General features: G+C 43.9%; 1 protein-coding gene across 2 annotated transcripts in view; it reads left to right on the forward strand.

The window, feature by feature from the left end:
- The window catches only part of LOC311112913 (protein Dok-7-like), a 48,405-nt gene extending 34,253 nt beyond the window's left edge, over nucleotides 1–14,152 (forward strand). For both annotated transcript variants that reach the window (XM_084156053.1, XM_084156054.1), the window contains exons 12-13: nucleotides 10,545–10,721; nucleotides 12,560–14,152. In XM_084156053.1, coding sequence (XP_084012179.1) covers nucleotides 10,545–10,721; nucleotides 12,560–12,696 — 314 coding nt within the window. In that variant the 3' untranslated portion in view covers nucleotides 12,697–14,152. The remainder of the gene's footprint in view (nucleotides 1–10,544; nucleotides 10,722–12,559) is intronic.
- Nucleotides 14,153–15,717: the final 1,565 nt, after the last annotated feature.

Here is a 15,717-nt window from a genome sequence, read left to right on the forward strand (position 1 = left end):
ATCCCCGCCATTCACGTGAAGAAAAGACGGAAATACAGGGGGCGGAGATCGGGGTGCCTTGTGAGAATTTGTCGGCGAGTGGGTAACCCGCCTCTACAATTCGTTCTATTGGCCAACGTGCAATCACTGGAGAATAAACTGGATGATCTCCGTTCAAGTCTATCCTACCAACGGGACATTAAAAACTGTAATATCTTATGTTTCACCGAGTCGTGGCTGAACGACGACACGGATAATATACAGTTGGCTGGGTTTTCCGTGAATTGGCAGGACATAACAGCTACGTCTGGCAAGACGAGGGGTGGGGGTGTGTGTCTATTTGTCAATAACAGCTGGTGCGCAATGTCTAATATTAAGGAAGTATCGAGGTATTGCTTGCCTGGGGTAGAGTACCTCATGATAAGCTGTAGACCACACTATCTACCAAGAGAGTTTTCATCTATATTTTTCGTAGCTGTCTATTTACCACCACAAACCGATGCTGGCACTAAGACAACACTCAACGAGCTGTATAAGGCCATAAGCAAACAAGAAAATGCTCATCCAGAAGCGGCGCTCCTAGTGTCCGGGGACTTTAATGCAGGCAAACTTAAATCCGTTTTACCTAATTCCTACCAGCATGTCACATGTGCAACTACAGCTCAGCGTTCAACACCATAGTGCCCACAAAGCTCATCACTAAGCTAAGGACCCTGGGACTAAACACCTCCCTCTGCAACTGGATCCTGGACTTCCTGACGGGGCGCCCCAGGTGGTAAGGGTAGGCATCAACACATCTGCCACACTGATCCTCAACACGGGGGCCCCTCAGGGATGCGTGCTTAGTCTCCTCCTGTACTCCCTGTTAACCCATGACTGCATGGCCAAGCATGACTCCAACACCATCATTAAGTTTGCTGACGACACAACAGTGGTAGGCCTGATCAACGACAATGATGAGACAGCCTATAGGGAGGAGGCCAGAGACCTGGCAGTGATGTGCCAGGACAACAACCTCTCCCTCAACGTGAGCAAGACAAAGGAGCTCATCGTGGACTACAGGAAAAGGAGGGCCGAACACGCCCCCATTCACATCGATGGGGCTGTAGTGGAGCAGGTCGAGAGTTTCAAGTTCCTTGGTGTCCACATCACCAACAAACTGTTGTGGTCCAAACACACCAAGACAGTCAAGAAGAGGGCACGACAACACCTTTTCCCCCTCAGGAGACTGAAAAGATTTGGCATGGGTCCCCAGATCCTCAAAAAGTTATACAGCTGCACCATCGAGAGCATCCTGACCGGTTGCATCACTGCCTGGTATGGCAACTGCTCGGCATCCGACCGTAAGGCGCTACAGAGGGTAGTGCATACGGCCCAGTACATCATTGGGGCCAAGCTTCTTGCCATCCAGGACCTATATACTCGGCGGTGTCTGAGGAAGGATAAAAAATTTTTCAAACACTCCAGTCACCCAAGTCATAGACTGTTCTCTCTGCTACCGCACGGCAAGCGGTACCGGAGCGCCAAGTCTAGGTCCAAAAGGCTCCTTAACAGCTTCTATCCCCAAGCCATAAGACTGCTGAACAATTAATAAAATGGCCACCCGGACTATTTACATTGATCCCCCCCCCCTGAGTACGCGTCCTGGTAATCCGTCTGGCCATGCGGCCTTGTGAATGTTAACTTGTTTAATGGTCTTACTCACATGGGCTACGGAAAGCGTGATCATACAGTCCGGAACAGCTGGTGCTCTCATGCATAGTTCAATGTTGCTAGCCTCGAAGTGTGCATGGAAAGTATTTAGCTCGTCTGGTAGGCTCGCGTCACTGGACAGCTCGCATCTGGTTTCCCTTTGTAATCCTTGATAGTATCTCATTTTCCACAGTGAAGTTTATGAAATGCTGACCTTATAACTTTCAATAATTAAATTTGGAGACCCAAACAATAGGTTTCTGTAGCCATGCTTAAATTACAGTAGAGCGCCAAACCTACCGAGTTGATTTATGATTTCTAGAATGTTTTAATTAAATGCCCTGACTTTTCACTGTATTTTTTTACAAAATGTGTATTGTGTTAAATATTAGACACTATCAGTAGCCAGTGTTAGTTATACACCCACATACATTTACAACTGTCACTTTAGTGTTACTTTACATACATTGTGCATCATTGCATTACATAGTTCGTTTACCTTTCTTTCCTCTGTCACGTTCGTGTGGTTGTTCCTGTGGATCGCTAGCAATAGTGGATCATATTAGGCTAACGTATTACAATTTGGGCAATCATTTAGGACATGGAGCCTATTTGAATCATTATGGAATGCAAACGATATGTAGCCGTTTAAACCTGGAGCCTGGCACACGGTTCACGACGACTGGACCGTTGTCATCACAGTTCCATGATTAGTAAGGATTATTAGGGTCGATTTATAGAACTACTGTTCAGCCCCTATTGTACACTTTTCTCACCTTCCAATATTTCATCGATTAAACAATTACATTTGGTGTCACGATCGTCAAGCATAGAGGAGGACCAAGGCGCAGCGTGTGCAAAATACATCTCTTTATTTAGGAAGAGAGAAAAACACGAAACCGAACACTATCCAAAACTTACAAAACAACAAACGACCGTGAAGCTAAATAACGTAAGTGCACAGACAAGCAACAACCGTACAACATAGACAATTACCCACAAACACATGATGCCCATGGCTGCCTTAAATATGGCTCCCAATTAGAGACAATAAACCACAGCTGTCTCCAATTGAGAACCAATCCAGGCAGCCATCAACATACAAACACCTAGACAAGACAAAACACATACTTCACCATGTCACACCCTGACCTAACTAAACTATTAATGAAAACAAAGATAACTAAGGCCAGGGTGTGACATAACCCCCCCCCTTAAGGTGCGAACTCCGGGCGCACCAGCATAAAGTCTAGGGGAGGGTCTGGGTGGGCGTCTGTCCACGGTGGCGGCTCTGGCACTGGTCGTGGTCCCCACCCCACCATAGTCACTACCCGCTTTCGTAGCCTCCTCCAAATGACCACCCTCCAACTTAACCCCACTGGATTAAGGGGCAGCACCGGACTAAGAGGCAGCACCGGACTAAGGGGCAGCACCGGACTAAGGGGCAGCACCAGGATAAGGGGCAGCACCAGGATAAGGAGCAGCACCAGGATAAGGGGCAGCACCAGGATAAGGGGCAGCACCGGGCTAAGGGGCAGCACCGGACTAAGGGGCAGCACCGGACTGAATGGCGGATCCTGGCTGGCTGGCTCTAGCGGATCCTGGCTGGCTGGCGGATCCTGGCTGGACGGCTCTGGCGGATCCCGGCTGGACGGCTCTGGCGGATCCTGGCTGGACGGCTCTGGCGGATCCTGGCTGGACGGCTCTGGCGGATCCTGGCTGGACGGCTCTGGCGGATCCTGGCTGGACGGCTCATGGCTGGCTGACGGATCTGGCTGCTCATGGCTGGCTGACGGATCTGGCTGCTCATGGCTGGCTGACGGATCTGGCTGCTCATGGCTGGCTTTCGGATCTGGCTGCTCATGGCTGGCTGAAGGATCTGGCTGCTCATGGCTGGCTGACGGATCTGGCTGCTCATGGCTGGCTGACGGATCTGGCTGCTCATGGCTGGCGGAAGGCTCTGGCTGATCCTGTCTGGCGGAAGGCTCTGGCTGATCCTGTCTGGCGGAAGGCTCTGGCTGATCCTGTCTGGCGGAAGGCTCTAGCGGCTCCTGTCTGGCGGAAGGCTTCAGCGGCTCCGGTCTGGCGGACGGCTCTGAAGGCTCATGGCAGACGGGCGGCTTAGCAGGCTCAGTACAGACGGGCAGTTCATGCAGCGCTTGGCAGACGGACAGTTCAGACGGCGTTGGGCAGACGGGCAGTTCAGGCGCCGTTAGGCAGACGGCAGACTCTGGCCGGCCGAGACGCCCTATAGGCCTGGTGCGTGGTGCCGGAACTGGAGGTACCGGGCTGAGGACACGCATCTCAGGTCTAGTGCGGGGAGCAGCAACAGGACGCACAGGACTCTGGGGACACACAGGAGGCTTGGTGCGTGGTGTAGGCACTGGTGGTACTGGGCTGGAGCGGGGAGGTGGCGCCGGAAATACCGGACCGTGCAGGCTTACTGGCTCCCTTGAGCACTGAGCCTGCCCAACCTTACCTGGTTGTATGCTCCCCGTCGCCCGACCAGTACGGGAAGGTGGAATAACCCGCACCGGGCTATGTAGGCGAACCGGGGACACCATGCGTAAGGCTGGTGCCATGTAAGCCGGCCCGAGGAGACGCACTGGTGGCCAGATGCGTTGGGCCGGCTTCATGACATCCGGCTCAACGCTCAATCTAGCCCGGCCGATACGTGGAGCTGGAATGTACCGAACCGGGCTATGCACGCGTACAGGAGACACCATGCGCTCTACTGCGTAACACGATGTCTGCCTGTACTCTCGCTCTCCACGGTAAGTACAGGGAGTAGGCGCAGGTCTCCTACCTGACTTCGCCACACTCCCTTTAAGGCCCCCCCCAAGAAATTTTTGGCTAGTGCTCACGGGCTTCCAGCCTTGCCTCCGTGCTGCCTCCTCATATCGCCTCCTCTCGGCTTTAGCTGCCTCCAGCTCTTCACGAGGGAGGCGAACTTCTCCCGGTTGTGCCCAAGGACCCTTTCCATCCAGTATCTCCTCCCATGTCCATGAATCCTGTGTAGGTGGGTCCTGTTGCCGCTTGACACGCCGCTTGGTCCTAGATTGGTGGGTAATTCTGTCACGATCGTCAAGCATAGAGGAGGACCAAGGCGCAGCGTGTGCAAAATACATCTCTTTATTTAGGAAGAGAGAAAAACACGAAACCGAACACTATCCAAAACTTACAAAACAACAAACGACCGTGAAGCTAAATAACGTAAGTGCACAGACAAGCAACAACCGTACAACATAGACAATTACCCACAAACACATGATGCCCATGGCTGCCTTAAATATGGCTCCCAATTAGAGACAATAAACCACAGCTGTCTCCAATTGAGAACCAATCCAGGCAGCCATCAACATACAAACACCTAGACAAGACAAAACACATACTTCACCATGTCACACCCTGACCTAACTAAACTATTAATGAAAACAAAGATAACTAAGGCCAGGGTGTGACATTTGGCAACTTTCAGAATGACTCAAACCCCTGTATTTTTTATTCACCAATATATTTCGTGCATGAGTCTGTCGAGAAAATTCAAATAAAGTTCAAATGAAAAGTTACACCAAATTTAAAGGGATGGCTTTAGAAAATGTACAGAAACCCTATTGAATGAAAACCACAAGAAAATCTGTTGGCCAGCAAGTGGGAGGGTTTTCAGCGGTTGAATTAAATGTATTCAGCACACGCAAGGGAACTACGCTTGCAAAGCTCGTTATACACCTGCATAAGGTAAGTCTTAATACCAACTACTGAGAAGTGAGTAGGAAAGGTATGCGTAGGAAAGGAGTACATTTCCTATATCTGAATCGGGCCCCTAGAGTGCCTTACGTAACATCTGTAAATAGCATTACAGAATGGACAATAATAGGTGAATGCACAGTAGTGCGTGTGTCAGGCTAGCTTTGTGCATTGAAGTATTGTGAGTCAGAACTTGTTTTGTCCTGTTGTTAACAGACTGTACACTTCAAAGCCTCTGTCTGCTTCAATGTCTATGAGTGGCTCACCTCACCTGTGCGTTTGAAAATTGCTGAGAGCTTCACTCTGCCTTTGTATTTATGTAACTCAGTAACTCATGTTGCATAATGAGCACACATTCTTGTGCTACAGCTGTGAGAAGAACACGCACACATGCGCACACAGGGGAGCGCCAGTCACTTTACAGACCAGTTCTGGAACTCTCCTTACCGCTGTCACACATTGGCACCACATCCATCACTCACTCCACCGCCCATTTGCCTCCCGCACCTGGCTTTAGATGCCATGTCACCTTCCCACCCTCCTCCTGTTGGAGCCATAATATTATTTATTAGTGCAGGAACTCCATTTAGAACTCAGAACACTCTCTTAGGTCATGACCACTGGGGACAGTGTTGTTTACCTTACGAAAGCATTAGCTCCCTAGCGACTGTACTTTTTTATGTCCAACAACCTGTGCCGTACAATTCCTTGAGCTTCTCAAAACTGGCCACCTTTAGCTCCTAATTAAAAACAACCTTGCTTCTCAAAAGTCATAGAACATCTGTGACAACATAATCTTTCACATGGGCTCAATAAAACAAATCCTCACTGTCAGAGTCCCCAAACAAAAAGCTAGCATAGCAGCACAGAGCCCCTGCTTACTGCATTGGCACCGACCATTGGCACTTTGTTCTAAAAGCTGGAGCAGCCGACCGTGCTGAGCTCCCGTCGCTAAGCTTAGCCAGGGGTTACCTCCGTGACATCCATTTCCAAAGAGAATCCACAGAGCGGTGCTGCTTCACAAAGAGCCATCTGCCGAAATGGCCGCCCCCTGCTGGGCTCACTCTGTGTGAACGCTGGCTAAAGGGCCCCTGCTCTAAGCTGTGGGCAGGCCCACTGTTGTAATGGGCAACCATTATGGCCTGCTGTGATTGCGAGGGACGGTTAATGTCTGATCAATTAGGCATCAGACCTCACAGATGATGCCAAAGCACAGACCCGCAGAGACTCTGGCAGTCTAATGGCTTCTCAATGACTGTGGAGAAATATTGCCCTGTCACTGTTGGTGCACAGCTGATTATGGGGGTCCATGTCGCCATTTTGAAGAATTAAAATGGAATGAAGGAATGGAATCACTGTAGAAGTAGCTTTGTCCAAGCCAGAATAGGGCAGGAGCCTATTTACTGTTTCTGTAGCATGAGGCAGCTTGATGTACAGGGACAGCCCCTGGACAGGACGCTAGTCCACTAACAGAGTTTTATTTACTGTATTAGTATTCATGACAGTCCCTCCAGGATTCTGCGAGCGCAAATTGTTTGCAAAATCATAAATTCCTCACATATTATGTGAGGGCTTGCAAATTTGACCGATCTCTGCACTATTTCCTGCATAAAACAGTCAAATCATTGTAATATTATTGCATAAAAATGACCCCTCACCGCAGTACAAGAAGAGGGCTCGCAATTTCAACCAATCACCGCACATTTACAGTGGGGAAAAAAAGTATTTAGTCAGCCACCAATTGTGCAAGTTCTCCCACTTAAAAAGATGAGAGAGGCCTGTAATTTTCATCATAGCTACACGTCAACTATGACAGACAAAATGAGGGAAAAAAATCCAGAAAATCACATTGTAGGATGTTTTATGAATTTATTAGCAAAATTTTTTTTTTTCTCAATTTGTCTGTCATAGTTGACGTGTACCTATGATGAAAATTACAGGCCTCTCTCATCTTTTTAAGTGGGAGAACTTGCACAATTGGTGGCTGACTAAATACTTTTTTCCCCACTGTACCTCATAATGGTAAAATCAAGCAAGCCACACGTCAACAAACGTTTTCTCTTGTCAACGTATTTTCGTGACAATTTGGATTAAAATCATTGCATATTGCCATGCAAAATGTCAGAATTGCCGCAGCAAAATCAAGCATTTTTGCCCGCAGATATATATTTAAAAAATCTGCTAAATCCTGGAGGGACTGGTATGAGGAATACTGTAGTTTGACTCTCTTGAGAGAAGCTAAACGAAACAGAGGCTTGTGTCAAACACTGTAGGTGTACTAGTAGGGAGAAGGTTTTATCCTAGTTGTATCTGTGAAACATTTGTATTTGGTGCTTTTAGATCCTGAAGGAAACTAGCTGACTTTACTGCAGGAGAAAGTGATGTAAATCCTTCCATGGTCTGTTTAGAGATGTCTGTGTAGAGATGTATCTGTTTTGATATCCCACTGTTTTCACAGTCAGACGCACAACATAACTGTTTTGTATAGAAAGGGCCTTTAAAGCAGTGTTTGTTCTTCCACAAAATGGCCCCTGGCTATAGGGAGTAGCTAGATACACTGACCTAGAAAGATGAATTTGATGTGTGGATTTAATCATGTTTACTAAAGAAGAGCTGCTTCCAGTGTTTTACATCTTGTCATTGGTGGTAGTAGATATGCAGGCTACAATATCAGATGTAGTAACGTTAACAGCAATGATTTACAGTGCCTTCAGAAAGTATTCACAACCCTTTACTTTTCCCACATTTTGTTGTGTTACAGCCTGAATTTAAATGTATTACATTTAGCCTTGTGTCGCTGATCTACACACAATACTCCATAATCTACACACAATACTCCATAATATGAAAGTGGATTTTTGGTAGTAGATTTTTTTTTCAATTACTAAATAAGTTAAGGAAAGAAAATGGGCTTAACAAATCGCATAATAAGTTGCATGGACTCATTCCGTGTTCAATAATAGTGTTTAACATGATTTCTGAATGACTATCCCATCTCTGTACCCCACACATACAATTGTCTGTAAGTTCCCTCAATTGAGTGTTGAATTTCAAGCACAGATTCAACCACAAAGACCAGGGAGGGTTTTCAAAGCCTTGCAAGGAAGGGCACCGATTGGTAGATGTGTAAAAAAAAAAGCAGATGCTGAATATCCCTTTGAGCATGGTGAAGTTATTCATTACACTTTGGATGGTGTATCAATACACCCAGTCACTACAAAGATACAGGCGTCCTTCCTAACTCAGTTGCCGGAGAGGAAGGAAACTGCTCAGGGATTTCACCATGAGGCCAATGGTGATTTTAAAACATTTAGAGTTTAATGGTTGTGATATGAGAAAACTAAGGATGGATCAACAACATTGTAGTTGCTCCACAATACTGAACTAAATGACAGAGTGAAAAGAAGGAAGTCTGTACAGAATACAAATATTCCAAAACAAGCATCCTGTTTGCAACAAGGCACTTAAGTAATACTGCAAAAAATGTGGCAAATAAATACTTTTTGTCCTGAATACAAAGCGTTATCTTTGGGGAAAATCCAACAAAATACATCACTGAGTACCACTCTTAATATTTTCAAGCATGGTGGTGGCTGCATCATGTTATGGGTATGCTTGTCATCGGCAAGGACTATAGAGTTTTTGGGGGGATAAAAAGAAAAGGAATACAGCTATCAGCACAGGCAAAATCCTAGAGGGAAACCTGGTTCAGTCTGCTTTCCAACAGACACTGGGAGACGAATTCACCTTTCAGCAGGATAATAACCTAGAACACAAGGCCAAATCTACACTGTAGTTGCTTACCAAGACGACATTGAATGTTCCAGAGTGGCCTAGTTAAAGTTTTGACTTAAATCGGCTTGAAAATCTATGGCAAGACTTGAAAATGGCTGTATAGCAATGATCAACAATCAACTTGACAGAGCTTGAAGAATAAATAAATATTGTACAATCCAGGTGTGCAAAGCTCTTAGAGACTTCTACAAAGTATTGACTCAGGGGTGTGAATACTTTATTAGATATTTCTGTATTTCATTTTCAATAAATGTGCTAAAGTTTCTAAAAACATGTTTTTACTTTGTCATTATGGGATAGTGTGTGTAGATGGATGAGAAAAAATATATTTAATCCATTTTGAATTCAGGCTGTAACACAACAAAATGTGGAATAAGTCAAGGGGTATGATACTTTCTGAAGGCACTGTACATCGCTATCCAAAAGGTCAACACAAAGTTGTATACAAAGTTGTATCCATTCAAATTGAAGGCAGCGGAAGCCATACTGGATAAACTTCTGAAAAGTGTTGACACCTACTGTAGGTGATAAAAAGCCACTTCTCATAAAATGCACATATTTTAGCTGTGGTCTATACCATTGAATGAATAAGACATTAAGGTCAATGGCACTCAGCAACCCATCAATGTATTCCTCTCTTTACCCTAAATGGCTTTCAGCTTTATGATAGACAAAGCACTTTGGATTGGTTCAAAGCATGTGGATTGAACACATTGACTCGCTGTATTTCTTTCATTTGTGTGTTTGGCAGGAAATACTCTCCTGTTAAAATGGATATAATAGACAGCTATTGGTTGTTTTACAATGTATTTTTCACAGCATTTCAACTGTTCATCAATAAATTATGACTCTAGTACTTTGTAGTACTATGTATAGTATGTTCAGTTACACACATTTGCTAATACATGTTGTAGCTTGTAGGTCCTATCAAACAGATGGAAGACAGAGGCGTACCTGTGCTAATTAGCGATCTGCGTCTCCGAACACCTGTGTGTAAATGGAAGACGGACGCAACAAACGTGTTGTCACTGAAAAATACTGTCGGCTTCAACTTTGATAAAACAGTATATATTTTGCATTTGTGAAATTATTTTGATGTAATATGTTTCTAGAACCGTATCGCAATTGAGAATCGATTCACGTTTAGATTGAGTATTTGGCTGTTTTCCTCTAAACAGAACATGTAAGGTCCTTGGACTATAAGGAGTAACGTTAGGCTCCTTTAGTCCATTATTGGCTAGCCTCACCTGTGACTGCTGATAAATCGGCCTCATTAGGCCCCCCAGACAGATTTGTGGTTGAATAACATCCTGGTATTTCTCCATTGGCAGGGGCCATGTTTGTGTTCCCGCAGGAAATGGTGTCTCCAGAAAGACCCCGCGGTGATGGAGTGACCTACGTCAATATTCCCATCAGCCCCACGTCCAAGAAACAGCTGAACTACATGGAGTTGGAGCATCAGGAGCAAACTGGGGTCAGGGGGACCAGCCAGCACCTCCCAGGACAGAGTAAGGGCTCATTTCCCCAATAACAACCAGTCTTTTGTGGGTCATTGGTGGTTTGCTCTTCTGTGGTTCCAATGTCTTTGACCTTGCTACTAATTTTTCGATAGCCAGTTGACATGATGTGCCTCTTGAAGTGCAATAGTGTACATGCAGGTACACTATATTCAAAAGTGATGTTGTAGTCAAAGAAAATATCAAGTGACAAACAGTACATTTATTGTGTGAGCAGAGTAAGGGCCCCACAAACTCAAATGTGACCATTTGTATTTTAAGGTCCAATGCAGCCATTTTTTTAAATTATCAATATCAAATCATTTCTAGGTAACAATTAAGTACCTTACTGTGATTGTTTTAAATGTAGTGGTAAAAAATAAACAAAAATTGCTTCTTAGCAAAGAGCAATTTCTCAAGCAAGAATTTTACTAGGACTGTCTGGGAGTGGTTTAAGTGGGGAGGGGAACACTGAAAACTAGGTGTTATTGGCAGAGAGATTTGGAACTCTCTCTCTTATTGGTCTATTAACGGCCCAGTGCAGTCAACAATTCTGTTTTTCCTGTGTTTTATATTATAATGTTGTACAACAGCTGATGAAACTAACATTGTAAAAGTGTGAATTTGATCAGTGTTATTTCCTGATAGTTGCTGGTTGAAAATACAATCTACACAGAACATCTAATCACCAGGTTTGCATGGGTGGAAGTTTTGGCTTTCCATGGTGACACCATGCAGTAAATTGGTTAATAGACCAGTAAGAAAGAGAGTTCCAAACCTCTCTGCCAATAACCGCTAGTTTTCAGTTTTCCCCTCCCCACTGGGAACAGACATCAGTTCAACATCTAGTTTTGATTTACATTTGGTTGAGATGTCAACTAACGTGAATTCAACGTGAAATCAACAGTAAGGTACTTAATTGTTACCCAGAAATGATTTGATATAAAAATGGCTGCATTGGGCCTTTAACTAATTTACTGTCCGAGATGTCAACAGGCAGGCTAAAACTCCATCCCCACCAAAACAGGCTGACATTTCATTTCAAACAGCTCTTACACTAAAAGGGCATTATCATAATTTTGATTTTTTATGTCATAGTATTATTCCAACCTCATAGTGTGGAATGATATATAAATCACAGGAAAATCACGTTTTTGACTGCACTGAGCCTTTCAGATTTCTTGGTTCTTGCTCACACTAGAATGGCAAAGAGGGACAGAAGGGTTAGGAGGGACAGAAGGGTGAAGAGGGACAGAAGGGTGAAGAGGGACAGAAGGGTGACGATCACGTTGATTGCTCCCCATCTTGCCGAGCGACATCCGAGCTGCTGTCATCAGGTCCGGGGATGTGATAGCGCGGTCTAATAACGTCATTACTCTCCGGGAATATGAGGGACGCTCTTGCTCGACGCGACAAAGGTTAATTTCCAATGTCATCTTGACGGTTTCTGTCACTTGGAGGAGGAGTGTGCCAGCTTAGCCGAGACGAAAGGTCGTATGGCGTTCGGAATACCGCGGGGAATTCACTTGCTGTAATGGGGTCATCTTCCCAGACTGTGTTCATGTGTTTGTGTGTGTGTGTGTGTTTGTTGATTTTTCCACTTAATGAGACTGCCTGGAGAAAGTATAACTGAAGCAATGGTACTTATTGCTTCATCTGTAGCTCACGGACAGGAATATATTGCTGTTCTCGCTCATTTGAATGATAATTGTACACAAGCGTGGTGACTATGTTTTTGAATAAACCTCTCTACCATGTTTATTATATTTTTATGACACCCTGAAAGGAGGGTCAACAATACTTGTTATTACTCATCTCATGGACTGCCTCTTGTTTTTTTCTCTCTACAGGGAAAAGTTCCACAAAATATGCCCAGATTGACATCACTGCTACGGATGCCGCCCACAAAACGGGTACCCAGCATGCCCTGGGGCGAGAGGAGGGTCTTCACACCCTGGAGCAGAGGAGGAGGGGAGTACCACAGTGACATCACACCTCTAATCTTGACCTCCACAGGGCCTCTGGCCCAGACCAGACTGTTGTATAAATCTCTAGAATTCAACAGAAACTTGGATTTCCTGGGGCACCTCCAGCTGCCATGATGTCAAACTCCTCGGAGATCTGCCTCATTTGATTTCTCTAACATCAATTGTTGGCGTATTCGGACAGTACTGTCATTCTGCAATCACAAAAAGCAACATGAAAACAAACGAATGAAAAAGACAAAAGCTGCTGCATGGATGTAAGGGAACATTTCCATCTAGGTTTCCCTTGTGGAATCAGACATCTCATTATAAGGCATCACTGTCACTGTCACAGCCCTGGGCAGACTTGGGGGGGAGTGAGGGGCTGAAAGTGCCAGTCTTGGAACTGAGTCATTACCCAGGCTCAAACCCCCGGAGGAGCAGTGGGTTTTTCACAGCCTCGCCTGTGCCACCCCTAATCTAATACAATACGGTTAGAATCTCATTTGGGGAAGATGAAGAGGGAGTTGAAAAAAGCATCACCCCCGATAACTCCTCTCTGATTAACATTATACTAATTCTACAGTGTTTATTTGTATGAAAGCCTTGATTGAGGCCTTTTGATAGAGGCTAGTTTAGCACAGGGCCAGATAGATCATGGATAATCAGTATTTCATTATCCTGTACAGTACATGCAGTCTTACTCATTCAGAATGTCAAAGCTACAGCGACGCTCAACAAACTTTTAAAGAACTTTATGAAGCTAATGCGACAAAGTAGGCATAGACGTTGCGGCAGTCTATGTATACCGATGAGACCAACACGATTAAGCCCTCATTATTGGGTTCTGGTTGGCTTGAGTGTTCCTAACTGCCCACTGTTGACCACATCCGTAGCGTTCGTTTCTGGGAGCTCACCATTTGTTTTTCAACTTCACAGTTCACTTGGCTTCGCTGAGGGACAGACAGACATAGCTTCAGCTAGGAAAAATTAAAAACAATATCCCGGAAATGTTTGTCAGAAGCGCCTGTGGTCCCTCATTATGCAAACGTGTATTAAAAAAAAATAGCTACATAATTTAAGACAGGAGTTCCTATGTAAATGTAACCTTATTGGAATAGAAATTGCTTCTTGTCTGTATTCCCTGCTGTGTGTTGAACGTATGCGTTTTTTTGCTGATACTTTAATCAGTCATTATTTTATTTGTGATGTTAGTGAGGTTCTCATTATATTAGTCTGCAAATGTAACCTTGTCTAGAGAGAAATATATTTGTATTAAAACCAATATATATTTCTCCAGTATCTGTAAATACATTTCCCTGTTTCTATTCTAGATGTCTTGGACTGCCATACATTATATATTTGAAGATACTGTATATGTACAGATCAATGTTAAGAGTTTTAAAAATGATGTCTGTATTTTTTCAAAAGCCTTTTCTTTGAACATTTTATTTATAACAAATAACAACCATTGCTTTGACGTGTGAGTTAATTTCTTTATGCACTGATTCACTGATGTAACAATTTGTATCCTCATTGAACATAAAGCCAATGGTTACACTGTACTTAAAACCTTTAAAACCAAATGGTTGATTGTTTTGGTTGTTGTAGGCACTGGACGTTGGAGCAGCCTTAAGGGCCATAAGTAACAGGAGGCAACAGAATCAGATGCGAAAAGTGTACGCAATCCAACTGATATTTACATAGGACTACAAAAATATGTACAAAATAGGCAGATTCTCAAATACTGTCAAAACACTGGTTTGAATAAAATCTAAACCTAAGCTTCAAAATCAGGCCTACCCTGCCAAAACAACTATAGCAGGTTGGAGTATACCAGGCTAGTGACAGCCTCCCCACATGAAAAAATACTATAGTATACTATGGCATAAATACTATAGTATTCACTGTAGTGTTTTTGTGGATTTAAGTCTGCAAAAACAGTACAGTTAATGCTGTAGTATATACTGTTGTATGCTGTAGTATAGTGTAGTATTTACAGTTAACCATAGGGTAAATACTGTTTAATCTATAGTATATATACTTTAGTAATTAATGTAGTGTTTTTGCGGATTGTAGTATACTATAGTATTTACTGTAGTGTTTACTACAGTGTTTTTGTTTTATTATCTTTGACATAGAAGTTGAAGCTTTCTCCTTGAGGAAACCTACTGGAGAAATACTAAAAGAGTACATTTTCCAAAACCGGTAGGTAGGACTACGGTCTGAACAGATAGTTCAGAGCTTCTGCTCTTTTCTATAAGCTGTAGGGAACACAATATATTGTCTATACTTGGCATGTAGTTTCTCACTTATGGGTGGCACAAATTGGGCTATGGGGGAGGGGAATGGGCAGGGTATATACAAGTTAAATACTGTAGTATTTACTATAGTTAAAAAAGTGTAGTGTTTTTGCGGACTGTAGTGTTTTTGCAGACATTACTGTAGTATTTACTACAGTGTTTTTTTGCCGATAATACTGTAGAGGGATGTTAGAGGGATACTACAGTGTGTAGTATAGTATTCTACAGTATAATAGACTTTCCCACAGAATTCTATAGTAAACTGTTTTTCCATGTTGTTCCTCACAGCTGATATACCTGAGCTAGAACAGAAGTGAAGCACAGCACATCTGATAAACAGACAGCTTTATACCAAAGATCATGATTTCTTCGACATTTAATCCATAGAATGGCCCTTTGGAGGAAGGATTGTTAACATATATTTTACATTTGTATCTTAAAGCAGACAGACATGGAGCTCCAAGACGCGGCAATTACAAACAAAGGAAACATTACTAGGCTATATGGAAATAAACTAAAAGTATTTCTCGTAAGAGTAGCGAGTGTTTGTGTGCACCTGAACATCACATCTACTTCGAGGATTGCAAACGGATAGTTTTATTGCATGAAACTGAAATGTGCGCCAATAATTTGACCAAACATTTCCTTGATATGTGACCTGCGAACACATCTTGAATTCTAGGCATTCAGGCCTTCATGTAATGCATGTTCTGATGTTCCAAGTAGAGTAGCTTATGGCTT

This window comes from Coregonus lavaretus (assembly GCF_964263955.1).
Source record: "Coregonus lavaretus genome assembly, chromosome: 39".
NCBI lineage: Eukaryota > Metazoa > Chordata > Actinopteri > Salmoniformes > Salmonidae > Coregonus > Coregonus lavaretus.